Source organism: Quercus robur, chromosome 2, assembly GCF_932294415.1.
Source record: "Quercus robur chromosome 2, dhQueRobu3.1, whole genome shotgun sequence".
NCBI lineage: Eukaryota > Viridiplantae > Streptophyta > Magnoliopsida > Fagales > Fagaceae > Quercus > Quercus robur.
The window spans coordinates 19,829,693-19,850,650 of record NC_065535.1 but is presented as its reverse complement, the minus strand read 5'-3'; the positions used below and the strand labels follow the sequence as shown (position 1 = coordinate 19,850,650).

The 20,958-nt window shown below is 33.7% G+C and overlaps 1 protein-coding gene, 2 long non-coding RNA genes and 1 pseudogene across 6 annotated transcripts in view; 1 reads left to right on the top strand and 3 right to left on the bottom strand.

Moving 5' to 3' along the window:
- Positions 1-2,321: 2,321 nt before the first annotated feature.
- On the bottom strand, positions 2,322-2,919 carry LOC126695951 (probable methyltransferase At1g27930; annotated as a pseudogene).
- A 7,446-nt stretch (positions 2,920-10,365) lies between these two features.
- The window catches only part of LOC126712793 (aspartyl protease family protein At5g10770-like), a 49,575-nt gene continuing 38,982 nt past the window's right edge, over positions 10,366-20,958 (bottom strand). Inside the window, exons 1-3 of one of the 4 annotated variants that reach the window (XM_050412261.1) lie at positions 20,330-20,569; positions 11,916-12,353; positions 10,366-11,490 (exon numbers count right to left, since the gene is read on the bottom strand). In XM_050412261.1, the coding sequence (XP_050268218.1) occupies positions 10,664-11,490; positions 11,916-12,353; positions 20,330-20,510 (1,446 nt within the window). In that variant the 5' untranslated portion in view covers positions 20,511-20,569 and the 3' untranslated portion in view covers positions 10,366-10,663. Of the gene's footprint in view, positions 11,491-11,915; positions 12,354-20,329; positions 20,570-20,958 lie in introns of those variants that run through there. The other 3 variants (XM_050412262.1, XM_050412260.1, XM_050412259.1) reach the window with 3 other exon arrangements.
- On the top strand, positions 15,503-17,166 carry LOC126712795 (uncharacterized). Its single transcript, XR_007651163.1, has 2 exons — positions 15,503-15,718; positions 16,564-17,166. It is a non-coding gene; the product is annotated as an uncharacterized LOC126712795 (long non-coding RNA).
- Positions 18,085-20,323, bottom strand: LOC126712794 (uncharacterized). Its single transcript, XR_007651162.1, has 2 exons — positions 19,816-20,323; positions 18,085-18,669 (listed from the first exon to the last, which is right to left on the bottom strand). It is a non-coding gene; the product is annotated as an uncharacterized LOC126712794 (long non-coding RNA).

Below are 20,958 nucleotides of genomic sequence, written 5' to 3'. Positions count from 1 at the left end.
GCTTCCTATAGTGTGAATAAAATGTAAAAATTAATTAAATTATAGTACCAAATTCACAAGTTTACTATTGCTTCAGTTCATTTGGTAAAATTTTTTGTCATCAAATAAGAGATTTAAGGATTGAACCCAACATACGTTAAAAACTAATTGATATCTTGGGCTTGATGATAAAAGACTATTATTATGAAATAGACTTCATAGGTTGAAATGCTATAGTATCTATAATGGAAAAAAAAAAAGTGTATGTGTGACATTATCCTTAGTCTCTAAATAATCTTTTTTAATTTTTTTTGAATAATTGGGTAAGAACTTCTCCAACTTACTTTTTGCATAATGCTTGGGATTCTACTGATTTTACTAGAGGAGTCTATATATCTAGTTACTTAATAACATTACATGAAATGAAGCGAAAAAAATCCAAAAAAAAAAAAAAAAAAATCCTCAAATTTAGGTCAAAATCACCAAACTTTGGAAATTCTAAATTCCTCATTATGTTACTATGATGTAGATTAGAGAAAAAGAGCAGTACTAAGGACACCAAAAAGTTCACAACTTTTATTACAATTCACCATTGGTGAGTTGTAAGTGGTGAAGGTAAATGATGGGTCCACACCACCTCTCAAAACTATTCACATAACAAGTTGTAACAAAAATTATGAACTTTTTTTTGTATCTTTAGTATTTTCCAGATAGAAAATAAGGAGAATTTATTTTAATAAGTAAATAAAAGACAAGTGAGTTGAGAGCATAAGGGTGTAAGACATGAAATGTCGGCATAGAATGTGGATTTGGATGGGCCAAAGATTGGGTCTACTTGCTTAAAGCACTTTTCTGCACATGGTTCACACTGTGCCCATGTGAGGTCGCTACCAGTGTCAAATGCGAGTTTTTGATCGGCTTTGGGGGTGCCAAGGCCCACGGTGACAATGTAGATACCCATGCCGATGGTGAGACCAGAATTATCCGGAAGGGTGGTGGCCTGAGATTCTCTTAATTTGTTGCCATCTGAGTTGTTAGAGAACATGGAGTGGATTGAGTTCACTCTGGATTGGTCTTGAAGGAGGATTTCAGTGTGATTGAGAATCAGTAATTGGTCTTTGAAAGCATGGGCCATATTTGTGTATCACCGTTAAAGATGCCTCCCTTTTTGGACCTGAACTTAAAATGGATCATCAATTGGAATTTGGAACAGTACCTACATATATGAATATTGGATATAATGAGGATCAAAAGATTCAAAACAAAATAATTCTTGCATTTAGTCAATTACAACATGCTTTTACGTCCATAAAAAAATTTACTATTAAATCGATGATAAAAGCCAATGCAGAAAAAAAAAAAATAAATAAATAAAACAAGATAAAATAAGTTGTTGCCCACATATTACCTAAGTATTAATTGATTATGTTAGATTTGTCAAAATGATACATTTTTTAATTAATAAATTGTTACGATTGTGCTTATTGATTTTTCAGATTCTGAAACCCTGCTCAGTTGTCTCATTATTCACGCTAATAAGCACTGTATTTCATGCAAATAAATGTCATAAACATTACTTTTTTGGATGTATATATATATATAGACACACACTAGAAGTAGTTTAGATGGCTTTAAAATAGTCTATGCAAAGGTTAGGGCACCACTTTCTTATATATAAGGGATAATTACAAATAACCCACCTGTGGTTTGGATGAAAATTACCTTGCCTATCCGTGGTTTAAAAAGTGTCACTCAACCCACCTGAGATATGTACCGTTTGTTTTCCGTAACCCACCTCTGTTAAAATTAGGCGTAAATAGGTATTTTTGCTTAAATTTTATGTCTCTCTCCTCCCAAAACAAAAAATAGTACAAAAATTGCGAGAGAAACAAGATCAAAATGGAGGGTTTTGTGAAAATTAATATTTGGATGACAAGAATGTGATGATCGTTGTGGCTCAAGGCGTGGTGCCTGTGTTGGTGAAATTGCTTGATTCGAACTCGTTTGAGATGAAAGAGAAAGTTATGAGTTTGATTTCGAGGATTTCATTGGTGGATTCGAGCAAGCATGTGGTGATTGCTGAGGGTCTTTTGCTTTAGAACCATTTGTTGAGAGTTTTGGACTCTGGAGTGCTTTTGCTAAAGAAAAAGCATGTGTGGCACTTCAAGTTCTAACATTTAGCAAAAAAAACGCACGGGCTAAATAATAGCACAAAAAATGCGAGAGAAATAAGATCAAAATGGAGGGTTTTGTGAAAATTAATATTTGATTTGGTGGGTTCACTTTGTAGATTTTTCCTCTCTTCGCCTTTGCAATGGTGGGTTCGCAGTGGTTTGTGGGTTTTAGTTAGGACCGGATCCCATCTTGTTCCTCGCCATGATCGCCGTCGAGAAAATCACACCCATCCTACCTTGCTCTTCGACAAAGTACCCTCTCGGCGTCTCGATCATTATTAAATCCCACTTGGTCTCGTACACCTCGTTGGGAAGATTCTCGAGCACCAAACGACACCATGTGTTGCAACGTAGGTAAGCATCAAACGACGAGCAAGGGTGTTCGGAGCTGTACGAGGATAGGAGATCGTCGGCTTGGGAGAGTTGGGTTCGATACTTGACCGTGTTGGCCTTTAGGTACGGTGAGTCCTTGAGAACCGTCTGGAACCACTTTGGATCTTCCTCGATGAACACCGTTTTGCCACGTGGGTTCAGCGAGGTCCACATCAATGAGTCGTAGCCGAGTGACCAGAGCTGGATCGGCGTCGAAGAGTGACCACTCGCCACTGTCGTTTCTCACAGCGGCTAGTGAACAAAACAGAGAGTTTCCCGATCTTGAGTCGATGAAGCCGAAAATGAGAAGCGCGCCGGCTATAAGACTAGACAAAGCTGCTTCGAACAAAGATTTTCCGGGAATCGAGTTCTGATGATTATTATTGTTCTTCATGTTTTCTCTTGAACTGTTGTTACTCATTCTCCAATGTTGTTGGGAGATTTAAAAAAAAAAGGAATGGGTACTAGAGAGGATAGAATAAGGATATCAATACAAAGTGTTTTTTTACAGCGTTAAATTTTCTCAAATTTGGACAAGTATTTTTATATTCTTATTTGTGTAGGTTGATTTGGGTATGTTCTTCATGTTCAAGATTTATGTGAATTGAGAGAGAGACCAATACCACTTTTTGATCTTGTTTCATTTGTATTTTTGTGCAATTTTTGTTTTGGGAGGAGAGAGACATAAAATTTGAGCAAAAATACATATTTACCCCTAATTTTAACAGAGGTGGGTTACGGAAAACAAACGGTACATACCTTAGGTGGGTTGAGTGACACTTTTCAAACCACGGGTAGGCAAAGTGATTTTCCCCCAAACCACAGGTGGGTTATGTGTAATTATCCCTATATATAAAGTGTAAGTTTGGATAGTGCGTTTACGCGTTTTCAATGTGTTTGCGTCTTTTTCCTGTGGGTCCCGTGCACTGTTCACAGGACCCATAAGTACGAATTTCAGCAAATCTAACTTTAAAACTGGGTCACACGGCACTATTTACACATTTAAAAATTATTTCATTACAATGTTTTCAGTTTTCAGCAATAAGCGGTATCCAAATAGACTTAAAAAAAGTTTTAAATAAGTTAAAATTATTACACGTCTAAAGTTTTACATAGAAGTATATTATATGCTGACCAATAATATAATATATTTATTTATTTGATAATTTGATAACTGCAATCAGGGAGAGGGATTAGAATCTTGGATGTCTTGAAAACATTATGATGTGCTAACCAATTGAATTACAAAACTCTTGTTGATGCTCATTTTGGAAGCCCAGTAGTAGGAAGAAGCCCAACAACATGGGTAGAGAAGAGTTAGTGGATTGATAGAAAAACCATTAAGTCCAAATGGCAGGAATAATGGATCACAGGCCCATAAAGTAAATAAATGGGTTTTGAGGAAAGCAAACGGGCTTAAAAGAGCCTGGAGAGAAAAGTAGTAAGCCCATGGGTAGTATGTGATGTAGAAAAGTGAGAATGGATCATAGCAAGCCCAAAGTAATGCAAGTAAAGAAAGTAAGGGGTTGATGGAAAACCCATGAGCCCTAAGGTTGAAGGATAAGGTAATTGGGTTAAGGAAACACAAAAGAGTTAGTAAAGACCCATGAGAACGCAGAATTAGAAAATGAATCAAAGATGCCTAAGGAAAGCAAATGGGCCAAGGATGTCCAAGGAAAGCAAATGGGACAAAGGAGCCCATAAACAATGTAATGGGTTAAGAAAACCCAAAGTAGCATGAGTACAAATACAATGACCATATGGAATCATTGAGAGAAGAATAGGCAACAGGCCCAAAGAGGCCTAACAGGCTCACCATAGCAAGGAATAGTAGGATAGCATAGCAGGAATGGCAACAAGACTACGAAATGAGCAAAAGAGTAGGCTAGAGGAAGAAAAGCCCACAATCAAACAAGGCCCACCCTTAAGAGAAGCAAGCCATAAGAATGAGAAATCAGAAAATAGTTCACGCCATAAGAGGTCAAAGATGAGTGACAGAATGCACAGACGATCCTTCAGAACATGGCAAACGCATGAGCAGCGGACAAGCTTTGGATGTACGCAGAAGTGGAGTATGCGCAAAGCCTAGACACCACCAACCTGTACCTAGCCAATACAGGAATGGTGGGTCATGGGTCAGAGGTAAGAGAGGGTATGGTTTGGTGGTGGGGAAAAGGGAAAGCTTATTTTGAGGTTTTTGCTTAGATTCTTTTAGGGGTAATGTCCTGCTGGGATGACATATCACCCAAAAGAAGCAAGGGTGAGTTGAAACTACAAAGTGCATGCCATGAGGGATAGCAAGAGAGAATACCCACACAGTGGTGGATAAGAATGCCAAGGTGAGCAAGCAAACAAAGTAATCTTCTTTGTCTGGTGATGGGGAGTGGCGTAGCCAGCATAGGTAAGTGGTAATGGCTAGACAGCTGACAAGCCTGTGGTGGTCAGCAAGGACACCCAAGCTAGACAAAAGGTGTTAAAGGCTAAAATGGTAAAAAACCAATCACGGCAGATAGTATAAAAAGGGGTCCTTGTCGTGCACAAGTGGGATCATCACAACAATAACAATCACTAGGTGAGAATCCCAGCACTACCTTCACCATAAAACTACAAGTGCTAAGAAAGAAAGAGTAAAAAGAAGGGAGAAAGAATCAAGAATAACAAAAACAGAGAGGGAAAGAAAGAATTAGGAAGAAAAACAAAGTGTAGAATGGCAGACATGCACCAATAGGCTAATCCCTTCTCTTCTTCTAAAAGCCTACCCTCTGCTAAGGATAAATGACTCATTTGGGCACAAGCCATTCAGGTTCATTCCCTCAAAGTGGATAATTTCTATAGCAGGATCATCCTGAGAGATTACCCACATTGAGGAAGTGGTTCCCTCCTTGGCCTTAGCCTTGTTGCGCAATCAAATGTGGCAAACTAATCTTTTATTCTTCGATTTTATCACTTATTATCATTGTTTCTTATCTCGTTTTTGCAACTTCACTCGGAATGTGTCTTCCTTCCCTGTTTGACTAAGGATCTCTCGCTTGTCCTGCCTTAATAGTAATATATTTCTTTTATCATTGCTTTATCATATTTGTCTGCCGTAACCCTTCTATAACAGCTGCACCTACCATGGACATGTGATTAAAGTTTCGGCAAACGGGGCATAGTTTGTGCACAGGTCGAATCAAGGTGAATTGCAATTGGACTGGTCTTAACTCCCTTATCCAGAACACTTGGGCCTAGTGCAGCAGGAGGTAGTTCAGCCCAAAATCACAAAAGGCCCACCACAACTCTTAACCATTTTTATGTTTTTTTAAGCTTAGATTCATGAATCTACCTGTCAAGACACTTTGCATGAAAGAGAAATGCTATGTCTATAATAATATTACAACAAATCTTAGGTGACAAGTTGTTATTAGTGGTTATTTATATATAAAAAAGTAATTTTAGTGTTAAGTTCAAATTGAAATTAGTAACAACTTACCACCTAGGACTTATTGTAAAAGTGTTATGAAAATCTTGTGGACTTAACACTTTTCTTGCCTGAAATTAGAGATGAAATTAAGGACACTTGGCACAAATATTCGAAGTCCATCTGAAATATAAAATATAAAGACAGTTGACATTAAATTAGTTGGCAATCACTTAACACAAAATTAGAATGCAATTAGTATCTAATTTGAATTTTATATATATAAAGGGTTTTAAGAAATTTTAACAATCTTAATCTTCGTCTTTTCTTTATTTTATTTTTCTCTCTCTTGTTCTTGATTAAATATTTATTTATTTTGATGAATCGGAGAATTTTCTCCACAAAACGAAATCAAGAAGCAATACAAAACAAGAGACAACAAACTAACCAACAGGCTCCTCCTCAAAAGTGATTTTTACAAAATTTAGCAAGTGAAGTATGTAAATTTACATTCCACATTACTTTATTTAGCTTCTTACTGATTTTTTTTTTTTTGGTTTTGTTTTGTTTGTTTGTTTGTGTTTGTGTTTGTGTGTGTGTGTGTGTGTGTGTGTTTTTTTTTTTTTTTTTTTTTTTTTTTGGTGAGAGTCAGTGGCGGCTCTAGGATATATTTTTGGGGGTTTAGTAAGAAGTTGCATTTTGGGTTAAGAAGTGAATCTTGCGGTCTATGTAATTTCTTTATTACAAAATTTTTTATAGTACATATTAGCAAGAGAATAAAAGATGAGGAATACTATATCTACAACATTTTCACAACACTTTTCCAAAAAATTATAGGTTATAAGTTGTTATTAGTTATAATTTAAACTCACTACTAAAATTATTATTATTATTATTATTTTTTTCTTCCATCAGTAAAAGCTAGTAACAATCTGCCACTTAGGTTTCGTTGTGAGCGTATTACAAATATAGTGTTTCTCATATAAGATAAACTATGATTAAGTTCATTGCATCTTGTTTATTAATACGATGAAGATACTAATTATTGTTGCTAAGATAAAATTTTGGAAATCATCTATTGTTTTTAAATACAATCAACATATGAATTATTGTTGTTAAGTGAACTCCACACGAGATCTAAATACAATAAACTTTTATGTAGTAGTTTATTTCAAATTTGTTAAGATCTAAATGATTTTTTTAGATTTAAGATGAACAAATTTATACTTTTGTTGTTAAGCTTACTATTTTTTTCCCATATTTTAGATCAAATTTGTTTGTTTTTGGTTTTTTTTTTTTTTTTTTTTTTTTTTTTTTTTTTGTGTGTGTGTGTGTTTAAAAAGATCAAGATATTGTCAAGATAATCATATTAAGTTCATTTTAGTTAGGCTTAAAAAAAAATTTAAGTCTAGAGGGTACAAAATTTATTTTAGGAGGATCAAATAAAAAACATAAAAAAATTATATATAATTTTTTTTTTTAGCCCACCAGGCACCAACTTGGGGGATTCATTTGAACCCCTGGATTGTACTTAGAGCCGCCCATGTTGAGAGTGTATTAAAGTATAATTATTCTTGGAAAACATAAAAACCAAAAAAGAAGAAGCTAAAAGTTGAATAAATAAATAAATAAATAACCAATTCCAAAGGCACACTAAAGCCTATATTCAGCAATTGCTAGGTTTTATCATTAGTCTTTTCTTTTTTTTTTGGGGGGGGGGGGTAATTATTACCTTGTAATATGTATGCTTAGACAAGTTGGAATCACATGACTTTAAAATGTTGTGGAGATTATACTTCTCAATTAATTATCAAGGACCTCTCTTCTCCAAAATAAAATTATCAAGGACCTATAACTTCATCCTTGACTTAGCCTTAATCAAGTGATCAAATTGTGTTTTCTAACCTAGAAAGTTTTTCTTTTGATTTTTCAATGAGGTTTGAGTCGTTTGACATATACAAAAGACGCATTAAAAAGTAAAGGAGAGACAGGTTTAATGGGAGAAATTGAATCAAATAATTTGGGGATTCAAAAGGTAGGCACGAAACTAGCTTCTTCTTCTCTTCTTCTTCTTTAATTTTTTTTTTTCCTAAAGATAAAAGATAGAAATTGTATTGATTGTAAAGAAAACTAGTTTTTCTTTCAACCCAAATATGTCTTTTCCCATTTTGTAAGTACACAAAAATAGATCAAATTGGTCCAAAATGGATCGAAGTGGTCAAATGGACTGAATGGAACAAAGTGGACCAAATGGACAGAATATGACCAAATAGAAAAAAGGTGGACCTAATAGGACTGAATAAGAACAAATGGAATGAATAAGACCTAAGTGGACATAATGGAGTGAAAGGGACTAAATAGGACCGAAGTGGACATATTGGATCAAATAGGACCAATTTGGACTGAACAGGACCGAAGTGGACTAAATAGAACCAAAGTGGACAAAATGGACCAAATAGGATCAATAAGGGACCAAATAGAACAGATGAGGACCGAATAAGACCAAAGTGGACAAAATAAGACCAATGTGGACCGAATAAGGCCAATGTGTATTGAATGGACCGAAGTAGACTGAATAAGATCGAATGGACCGAATAGAACTTTTTTTTTGGGTCAAACAAACACACTCACATACACAAGGGAGAGGGAAAAGGGATTCCAATACAAAGGAACACCACAAACTCCACTCAAAAGTTATGATAACTTTAGTGGATAGAATGGACTAAATAAGACATATTAGGACCATATGGACCGAATAGGAAAGAATAGACCAAATAGAACCAATGTGGACCAAATAAGACTTTTGAATATTTATCATTTTTATTGCATTTTTAGGGCTCATATTTTATTTCTAATGTCTATTTTCTTTGTATTTTTTTTAACTCAAAACGAAAGATTTTAACCCAAATATAATAAAACTTCATACTTTTCAAACCAAAAATTAAGAAAAAAAAAAAAAAAAGAATTTTTGGGCAAAACTTGAAAAGGCAACCTATAAAAATAATAAATTTAAGGCCCAATTAGTCTAAAATGAACTAAAGGGGACCAAAATTGACTGAGTGGACCTAATTAGTCCGAAGTAGACCTAAATGGACAAAATAAAAACTATTTAATTTTTAGGGAGAACAAATTTTCTTCAAAAAATTTTAGAGAAAAAATTACACATTATATTACCATACAAAATAATTATTTATTCTCACTTATCACATGGACATGCAACTAATTTCAGTAAAAGGAAAGCACAGGTAGTTTGAACTTTGAAGTTACATTATTTGTATTCAAAAGAAATTAGAACTCTGATAATGTTGAAATGAAATTCTATAAGTGGAACCATAATCTGAATTTAATCCTTATGTTTGGTATGCCAAATCCACATTCATGAGTTTTAAGCCTGTTCCATAGGGTTCCTAGTTGGTAGCTAGCTGCAATAGAAAAGGTTTGATCTTTGGAACCTCGATACACAACAAAAGTCTTCAAAATAGGAAAACCCACAAAATAAGAAAATGAGAAAGAAATTTTCATACCCAAGGAACTTTTGGCACATATCTTACTTTGATGAAATTTGAGAGGTAAATAAAACCCACTTCTTTGTATGGTAGAAAATGAAACAAGAGTTCACATATCAAACACAAAGGATGAGAGTGGGAAAGAAAGAAAGCAAAGGAAGTGAAACCCAAAACAAAAGCCCAAAGCTATCCAACCTCCTTCCTTCCAAATGCGACTCTAGTAAAAGTGTATGGACCACCCATGTCCACAACTGTGTCTAAGGTATTAGATTGTCTCTATGAGAAAAACTTCAAGTTTCAGCTCATCTCCATTAACATCTCTAAGGGCGAGCACAAGAAGCCTAACTTTCTAAAGATCCAAGTAAGTTCAAAGAAAGAGATTGCGTTAAATGGAAAGGAATCTAGTTTTTCCCTTTCTTTTTCCTGATTATTGGGAGATAGACAAATAGTTACTACCTGTGTTTGATAAAAAAATTGAATTGATATATTTGATAAAAAAATAAAAATCTATTTTCTCTTCTTCTTCTTTTTCTACCAAAAAAAAAAAAAAATTGTTATTTTGGATTTAAAAAAAAAATTTAATAAGCTCAAAATGATCTCTTTTTTTGGGTGACTAATGCTGTCACTTTAATGAAAAGATTACATTGAATAATTGTTAAAGTTAGATGACTCAAATGATTGAAACCAAAGTAAAAAGACTTAATTGAATTTTAGACAAAATTATAGAGTACAATTTACAATTTAGCTTAGTTAATTTAACCATGAATCATTAAGATTTTCAGAATTTTACCTTGGAGTTACTAGCCTATTCTAACCCAAAAAATCAGCTCTTATTCATTCCACTATGAAATAAGATTTTAAATAACTTAACACCATTTCAGGCACCCCCCCAACACACACACACACACACACAAACCATATTCACTTTTAGATGTATTAAAACTAAAATTTCATTATATAAATGAAGAGGATCTTGAGGAGTTTGACATAGATTTCCACTAATCTCACTCAACTTTTATTTCAAACATTGAGGATATTGCTAGGATTTTTCTAATTCGCTAAATCACTAAATCCTCAAGAGGCCCAAGTCCATGTCCAATGACCTTCATTAACATTTCCATTGATTTTTAACAATGGTTTTATTCATTATACCCTAATTCATAATAATGCCCACTATGAGCTAACACAAAGGTTCTCTTTGTTACTCACTTTATTATATTACTATCACTCCATTAGCTACAACCACCAGGACGAAACCCAATCCTCTTTCCAACAACATCATACACAACCTCTAATCCTTTCTGTTGTTCATTACCGAAAATGGCAATGTTGCTTGGATCTCTATTTCCAGCAAAGGCCAAACAAGCTTCTGTTTTTCTCAACACGTAAAGTATTCCCACTTTGTCCATATCCACGCTCACATCACCACCAAAAAAAAAGCTTATGCTCGGAATCGAAACTGATTGGCTCTTGCTAAGGTCATAGCATGTATCGAATATTGAAGAACTCGAGCTTATCATCGGATAATTACGCATCATTTCGCGAAATTTTGTTCGCAATGCATTGTATGCTGTAGGAGGTAAACGTGTAATGACCGTCCCAGAGTCAATGATAGTACCCGCAGTTGAAAAAACCGATGTGGGAATCGATAATCTTTGTCCACCCACACTTATTCCAATCAAGTTGAGGCCATAGAATGATTGCCTTCGAGAAAGTGTTAACATAGGTGTGAATTTTAGTGAACTCGAAATTTCACTGCCTTTTCCCAAAGTAAGGTACCCCGTTGAGCTAGTTGTGGAAGGTAGACAATACGAGAAAAATTGGCTGTACTTTTGAGCGGCTTGTTGCACAAGGGAAACTTGGCCGCGACCGAGGCCTAGCAACCCGGCAATGCCTTTGAAGAGGCCTTCGTTGTCTTGACCACAACCAAATACAAAATTGTCCACCACGTCTGATGTTATGGTTAGCCTTTCTTTGCTGAAATATCCCATTGTAAACGAACCATCGCCATAGCGTACACTGTATAAACACTTTGAATTGGAGCACTGTTGTGGGCTTCCTGTATTGTTAATAAAATGTTGAAATTATTGTACCAAATCCTCAAATTTAGGATTCCTTAAAAAAAAGTGTATGTGTGAAACTGAGCAAGAAGTCAGAACTTCTTCAATTTACTTTTTGCAAAATGATTGGGATACTACTGATCTTGCTACTTAATATTATTTGAAATGAAGCGACAAAATCTATAAATAGAAAAAATTTCATCAAATTTATGTCAAAATCCCCAAGCTTTGGAAATTCTAAATTCATCATTCTGTTTCTGTTACCATTATATTAACTAGATGTAGAAAATACATTACGGCCAATTTATTTTAATAAGTAGAGTTTATTAAAAATAGCTAAGTTAATTGATTTACTAAAATAGCTAGGTAGTAATAGCAATGCCCTTTCTATTTTATTGAGTGGGATTGTATTTATATGGTTTACCTTTGGCAGAAGCGAGTTGAATGCACAAGGGTGTAGGACATGAAATGTTGGTGTAGGATGTGGATTTGGATGGGTCAAAGATTGGGTCTACTTGCTTATAGCACTGTCCTGCGCATGGTTTACACTGTGCCCAAGTGAGGTCGCTACCAGTGTCAAATGCCAGTGTTTGATCTGTTCTGGGAGTGCCAAGGCCAACGGTGACGATGTAGTTACCAGTGCCGATGGTGAGACCAGATTTAACTAGAATGGTGGTGGCCTGAGATTCTCTTAATTTGTTGCCATCTGAGTTCTTAGAGAACATGGAGTGGATTGAGTTCACCCTAGACTGGTCTTGAAGGAGGAGTTCAGTGTGATTGAGAACCAGTAATTGCTCTTTGTTGCTTTGAAAGCATGGGCCGTATTTGTGTTTCACCGTCAAGGATGCCTCCCTTTTTGGACCTGAACTTAAAAGGAATTTGGAACAAATGCATATGAATATAATGAGGAAAATAATTTGAGAATTCCACTATAAAAAAAAAAAAAAAAAAAAAAATTGAGAATTCCAAATGCATACCTGTAAATAATTCTTGCATTTAGTCTATTACAACATGCTTTTGCGTCCAGAAAAAAAATACTATTTAATTGATAATAAATAAATAAATAAATAACCTATGCCAGAAAAACAATAATAAAACAAGATAAAATAAGTGGTTACCCACATATTACTTTTACCTCTTTTTATTTTTATTTTTTATAAATAGTATTTTAAACCTATATTATGTGACTATTTATAAGATCATTTACGTGTATTAAATCAAATGATTTATTAAAATATTTAAAAAATTATATAATTAAAATATTTAAAAAAATTATATAACTATTAAGTAAGTCATGTAAGTTAAAGTAGTTGAGAATATATTTCTAAATTACCATATAGTAGGTAGGTTGGAGGAATATATTTAAGAAAAGTCTTTGGCAACGGGATCATTATGTATATATATATATAGAGGTACTCCTTATTTATGATGGGCCACGCCACCAAAACCAAACAACTCAATGGACAAAATTTCTCGTGTATCTAAACTTCTGTGAGATTTTTGTGAGGTTAGTCTTATTTTAAAGTTTTAAATCTAAAATTCATGGGGCTTATTTTTGTTTGGCTATAAAAATTAAAATATTTGATATGTTTATATGTGGCTGAAAAAAAAGAAAAAGAGAAGGAGATATACCTCATATTTAAGGTTTGTATGGATTGGATTTAATTTATTTTCAACCCAATTCCACCTCTCCAGATTAAGAAATTTCAATCAAACCTAAACATATAACTTTAAAAATCCAACCCTCCTATCCATAGAATCTGAGTTACTTAGGGCTGGGTTGTCAGCTATCTTGTCTTGTCTAATATATATATATATATATATATATATATATATATATATATATATAAAGTAAGTTTTTCTATCAAAAAAAGAAAAAAAGAAAAGAAAAAAAGAGTAGGTTTTCATTCAACAATTGAAACCCATTATTGAATAAATGAATATAATTTATATAATTGAGCATAATTTTCCAATTTATCAAAAAAAATACCTTTTAAAGAAAATTTAGAAAGATTCTCAAAATTCAAAATAAACCAAGTTAATAATTAAAAAAAAATTATTAATAGCATGGTTTGTGTCAAGTTACTTGTAAAAAAAAAAAAAAAAAAAAAAAAAAAAACTTAAATCCGATTCAACCCAAGTTTTAGAAAATAATTTAAAAAAAAAAAAAAAATCTAATCTATCAACGCATGGAAAAATAAGTCAATGTATTGGAATTAGGTTGGATCGGATCAAGTTTACCCCGTTAGTAGATTGAATACACACTGCTTCTTATATTATATATGGACATGTTGCATTCAAAACTGATAACAGGACATCACATGTATCAAGCTTATATTGTCTAACCATACATTCTCTAATCTGAAGAAAAAAAGAATTTCATTTAAGCCTTTTGTATAATAATAATTAGATGAATTAATCAAAACAAATTCTGTTTATATCTTATTCCATCTCTCCCTTAAATCGATTCTTTTTATGATCTACAAGAAAGAGACAAAGGTTTTAATATCTAAAAAGAATATATTAAGAACGTATAAAAGGTAAAAATGAAAAAAAAAAAAAAAATCTAGCAGAGGCTTCGTTATATCTACTCAGGAAAAACTAAGACCGCATGAAACTTTTGATGAAAGAGATGTTAGAATTTTTTTTACAATATCTGATATTATGGAATTGTGATTTATTCTACCAAATAATTTTAAGTATTTCTATTTCATAAATGTGCACTTCAAATGGTAGTCTTATTTAAAATTCTTGTAATGAGTTTCTTCTTTTGATCTCGATATTTTTTTTCTTTCATGTTTTAATCTTATCAACATAAATAGAATCCTAGTTCTACCATTGTTTGGGAGTAATGATAGAAGAGAAATTTCTTTTCATATATATATTTTTTTCAAAACTTGTTAAATTGGTAAGTTAATATATGATTGGAATAATATCACTTTCCATTGGATCTATTATTGATGTCTTTTATTTTTATTATGTATCAATTACAATTATGTCAATAATTGTGAAAAACAATTTTTTTTTTTTTAACTATCATTTCCTACAATCGTGAAAAAATGTCATGTCCTTACTTATTGCATTGTTAACCACGAACATTCTTTGTGTTAATTACTATTCTTATATTAGGTTTCTCCATTTGACTAAATTGTCTGAAATAAAAAGTTATCCATCATAAAAGTTGTCATTTTGGTAATTGACACAGTTATTGCCACAACTTTCAAACTTAAATGATTCAAAATAAATATCTTAAGGCAACTATATACCAAGAATTAATGTTGCTATTACTAATGCTGATAAACAAAGCAATCAAATATGGAACTGGTTGTTTTAAATTAAAGAATGCCCATTACGGAAGAAACTTTCCTTTGCAAGTCTTTTGGTGTTCAATAAACTTTGTACTGTAAGGGTCCGTTTGGATTGAATTTATTGTTGTTGAAACTGAAAACCAAAAATACTGTAGCAAAATAATTTTTAAATGTGTGAATAGTACCGTGAGACCCATTTTTAATATTTTTTAGTACGTGAACAGTGTTGTGAACAGTAATGAATAGTGCATGAACAGTAATTTTTGTCCCCTGCACAGTGAACCCATGTGAGGTTACTGTTCACGTGCAGGGAAAAAAAAAGTGGAAAATGTGAAACGCAGACTCAGTTCCCAAACACATACTTATTCTAATTTTATCAATTATGTTTTACTAATCATGGCTAAATTTGTATGGGTTCCAGTTAGGTCAACTGGTATAGTATCTGATGGTTGTATAAGAGATCTGAGGTTGAATCTCTGCTTACACCAAAAACTAATTGGTGTCTTGGTCTGATAATAAAGATCTATCATTAATTAGAGCAGACCCTATAAATTGAAATTCTCTAAAAAAAAAAAAAAAAAAATCATGGCTAAACTTTATAAAAGAGAATCTTTTAAAATTTTCTAATAGAGCTTAACTTCAGTCAGGAGCTGGCGTAAAAGACCTGTTTTACACCACCAATGAATAAAAGCCACGTCATAATTTTAATGAAAAATCAATATACTCTAGTACACACAATCATAACTCAATTAAACCTACAATCCTCAAACACGAGTACACGATAGTCTCTCAGACCTGAAGAACTAAACGCCTAAACCCCAAATCCATCTCCTCCTCCCCCTCACCAGAGCTCCACCCCGCCACATACGCCGACGCACACGCCGTTTCTGGAGCTAGCGCCGCCGCACCCGACCTCAAGGTTTGTTCTATGATTTGTTATTTCTCCAAATTTTGGATTTCGAAATTTTGATGGGTTTGGGTTATTACTTATTTTTTGGATATCAATTTGTTCATATTGGTATGGGTTTTGTTGATTTGTTATGGATTTTGCTATTTTTTTGGTATTTTCATGGTTTTTGATTGGATTCTTAAATGGTAGGTTCAAACTCTAAAAAAAAAAAAAAATTATTGTTGTTTTTTTTTTTTTTTTTTTTTTTTTAGCCTGGGTTGTTATGAATTTTTTTTTCTGCTCCAAATCATGATTCTTGTGCTTCCTTTTTATTGCTCTACTCGTTGTTTTTTATTTTATTTTAATAGGTAATAGTAACTTTATTGTGAAAATAGTACATGTATAAGACAGAGAATGTGAATCTGTTAGAGTTGTTAGAGTTCTGTTAGATTATTTACAGTAATAACACCATGTAATTCTCACACCATTACTGAAAATCTCCATTGATTATTTACGCATTTTCATAGTTAGTACTTTGGCTGTCAACTTTCGAGCACACATGCACAGGTCTTCCCAATAAGGGCAAGAAATTGTGTTTGCTCCACTAAAATTTTCAACTCTTAGTGCCTGCATTCAAAATTTTAATTTCCTACTAATCATGATTAAGCAAAGACATTTCTTCTATAAATTCTTGTCCTTGAGTTCAATATTCATCATTTGCATCTAATAGAAACAGAGAAAGAAGGTATATTGCTCCAAGATGTTCAACATTGTCTGGTTCATTTGAGTTGTAATTGCATTGTTAAATTATATGTTAATCTTGGTTTGGTTGCTTAAACTGCTCATAAAATTCACTTATTGGTTTTTAAGTGCAGGTCAATCATGTAGACAGTACTTGTGGTTTTGGTTGCTGTGGATTACTCTTGCTTTGTATCCAAGGTGATGCCAAAAGGTTTCTCTTAGAAGAGGTGACCAATGGTGAAACTGATGTAAAGCCAAATAATCAACCTAAGAAGTCAAGCTCAAAAGGAAATCCAATATTAGGTTCAGTGCCAACAGTTGATGCCAATAATAAGAACAAGGAAAGCAACACTTCTGACGAAGATAACAACAGTGAGGATGATAAGAATGAGAGTTATAAAAGTTATGGTAATCCTTCAGGATCATCAACTGAGAGACACCATCTTTACATAACCACATGCCTGCCTACAAGACCAGATTGTGAGAAGAAGGTGTGAATTAATATGTATACTGGTATAAAATAGAGATAGTGAGGCAAAATATGTCACAATAGGTTTGAATCACATCTTTGATGTTTTCTTTTGTGCTGTTTAGCATATAAGCAAGGCATGCCATATGTGATTTTTTAATCTCTATCGATAGTTTGTCATGGTTTTATAGCCTCCTGGCCCAGTACCTATGTGTAAATCACTGTAATGAAATAAAATCATCGCTAGTATAGTTTTCATGTTTTAGAAGTTGGTGTCTTCTCAATCATTATTAAAATGCCACCAAGTATGGCAGGAACTTAAAACTATAAAGTCATTTTTTAGTTGGTTTCTTCTCTATCAACATGTCATCAAGTTGGGCAGGAATTTAGATTTCAACAAAATCTTCTTTTTTCAATCTTAAAGTATATCATCTCCATTTGAAATCATTGGTTTTGTTCTGTTCATTGGTAGTTTGGATCAAATTTTCCATTACTAACCTCTATTGTTTCTGCTTCCTCACCAAATTGGCACCCCCAACTTTCTTAAGGAGACCTTACCAATAATCCTTGCATGAACATCTTCCATTTTTGAAATGATGATAGTACACACAGTCCCTCACAGTTCTCTCTCGGTTTTAAACTTTAGAAATGAGTTTTATGATTGAATGGCATTCCTCACACATCCTCAATTAATCACAACATGGATGGTTGTTTCCGATGTTGTGTTAAGTAGTCCAAATGCAATTGCAAGCTTCTCACTATGGTGTTGAGTGAAGTTTCCTTCTCATCAATGTCAATCAGAACTTGGGATAAACATACTATTTTCACATTATGTTTGTGATAGTTTTTTGACACAGAGTTTATGTTCAGACAATTCAGAGGCAAAAAATGTTTAAGAAAAGATTGTTGTTTAATCACCTTACACCAATTAAAATTGGAGAAAAAAAAAATCAACAACACTGCATTTAGATACTTTATGACAATTTTGCTACACAGAAAAGTGCAATTCATCAAGTTTGGGAAGGTAGAGAAGGAAGATGTCAAAAGCGTTGAAATAGAGATAGGCCATAGCTCCCCAAAAGCTGTAAAGAGGATCAACAAGCCTAGAGGGCTCGATTAAGTCCATGATTTTTCCAATACTACCACTGCGTCTTTGCTAGCATGATTTCAGCTAAGTGAACATGAATTTAGGTACAACAAAAGCACCTTTTACTGATACAAAATTAATACAATTGGAGGGTCTGTAATGTACTTCTACTCTTTTAGCTGCTGCCAAAACTAAAAAAGATAATGCTAGCTCATATGGCCAATGAGAAACATGTGCACATATACAAAAGCTCCAAAAGAAAACACTACTCTATGCAAAAGATTGGCCAAAGAAGGATGCATGTACAACAGTACAAGTATCCATCTTCTGATCATATAGGCACCTTCCCCCATCACAAAAGCAACTCCACTAACTGAAGCTCTAGAGAAAATTGGATCCTTCAGCTGGTACGTCGAGAGACCCAAAGCAGTCAATTTGAAGCATAGGGTCATTCATCATTGTAATGGCCAAGTTGACAGTTGATTCATTAGGCACAAGGAAGTTCTCTAACTCTGCTTCCAAAGTCACATGGTAGTCACCTTCCAGGCAAGTTTCATGAGTCTTTGTATTTTGCAGGTTCTGGCAATCCCTGAAGGCAGCCATTTCTTTCATTTTTTCCCCTTCTTTGAAGGCATCCATTTCTTTCACTCTTTCCCTTTCTTTCTTACTTTCCTCATTATATGGCTGCAAGAATATGGAAAAGATAGTGAGAGTAGGGGACATACACAGACACAATTCTAACACTCGTAAGTCATATAAATTAACAAAACATATAACATTCTTCCTTCCTGAAGATGTGATATGCAGTCCTTACCCCCCGCTAAGCACCTGGACGTTTCTTTGTCTCTTTGTTTTTGGATGGCGTCTGTGGAGACAGTTTTGGATCTGCAGTTCTAGGACCTTGCTAAAATTTGCAAACCCAATTAAACTATCCATATCATTTCATATAAGAATTCTACAGTGTCCAATGAACTTGGAATAGTTACAAATTTCTTCTCTGCACTCTTTGGAAAACAATAAGCTCCTATGAGCCAAGTCCAACCTTAGAATAGTCCATATTTTAACACAGTTTCAATTATATTACTTTCAACTATTCGAGTTTTAGATAGGACCATTTAAGAACAATAATGAGAAAACATTGGGGAAATAACCCACGTTCCATTTACCAAGTTGAAGTTTGTATTCATGGGATGAATTTAGGTTTTACCTATTGACTAAGTAACGAGGAAAAAATTTCAGGGTCAGCCTAGAACTTTATTCCAATGCATCTGTTCTTTATATCTTAAGTAAGCAAATAATTTTCCACAATCGACCAATTAAAGGGGTAAACCATGACTAAAGAATGTGAAGTTTTTTTTTTTAATTTTTTTTAATTTTTTTTTTAGCTGATCACTTCATGAAGAATTTTCTCCAATTTTTGAGCCTTAAATGATTACCACTTTCCAGTAAAATTGTGCACGATTCATCTAACTACGGGTAGAGCAATACAAGGGATCCAAATACATAGAAAACCTCAAAAAAATTTCATAACTAAAAAGGAAGCACACAAGAATCATGATTCGAAGCCAAAAAAAAATTCATAAGAACCCAGGCAAACGAAAAAAAAAAAAAAAAAACCACAATCAGATTTTTTTTTTTTAGGGTTTGAACCTACCACTTAAGAATCCAATCAAAAACCATGAAAATACCAAAAAAATAGCAAAATCCATAACAAATCAACAAAACCCATACCAATATGAACAGATTGATATCCAAAAAATAAGTAATAACCTAAACCCATCAAAATTTCGAAATACAAAATTTGGGGAAATGACAAATCATAAAACAAACCTTGAGGTTGGGTGCGGCGGCGCTAGCTCCAAAAACGGCGTGTGTGGCGGCGTATGTGGCGGGGTGGAGCTCCGGTGAGGAGAGGAGGAGATGGATTTGGGGTTTAGGCGTTTAGTTCTTCAGGTCTGAGAGACTATCGTGTATTCATGTTTGAGGATTGTAGGTTTAATTGAGCTATGATTGTGTGTACTAGAGTGTATTGATTTTTCATTAAAATTATGACGTGGCTTTTATTCATTGGTGGCGTAAAACAGGTCTTTTACGCCAGCTCCTGACTGAAGTTAAGCTCTTTCTAATATTCCATTACTAATATCAATGGAGAGTACAGTTTTGGGATCGAGTATTATTTTGCCAAATCTTAAAGGAGTGGATAGTAATATCCCAATTTTTTTCCTCTCTAGTTTTTTGCTTTGTAGGAGGAACAACGGCAATTACAATAGGAGCAAAGATAGAGATATAACGCAGTGATGACCATGATGATTTGAGAGAGAGAGAGAGAGAGAGAGTGTTAAACCTTTGGTAGAAGCAGTGCAAGTAGATGATGGTATTAGAGAGCTGACTTGAACAGTATGTGTATGATGAAGGTGGTAGCTTTCTGTAATCTCTCTTGCTTCATGGGCATGAAGGCATAGAAAAGCAGAGAAACTATAGATATAGAGGATACACCTAACGAAGGAGGAGAAGCGAGTAGCCATGGTTTAGTTTTATGCTCAAGACCATGTACTCCTGCAGTCCTATATATGGTGGTTGGCTTGATAAGTGGGTTCATATACTGCTACTGCTGGTTTGATTAGTCAATTTAATTACTATTTGGCTCTTAACTGATAGTGATTTAAATGTTTTTTTTTTGGGTCTTATTATTGTAATTATTGCCTTGTAACAGGTTTGCTTAGACAAGAAGAAATCACATGACAATAAAGTCTAAAGAACCAACATAATTTTAGAACATTTCACAACATCTTTGTTTTGAGTTGTGATATTGGGTTTCGGTATAATTTATTATAATATTTTATTTCAACTTGTGAAATTTTGTTGTGTTTTGAGAAGAATTCATTACATGACTTAACTATACTCTAGACGTATAGTTAGTATATTGTATATTTTACTTGTCTAATTTTCATGATTGAGCTAAAATCAAAGATA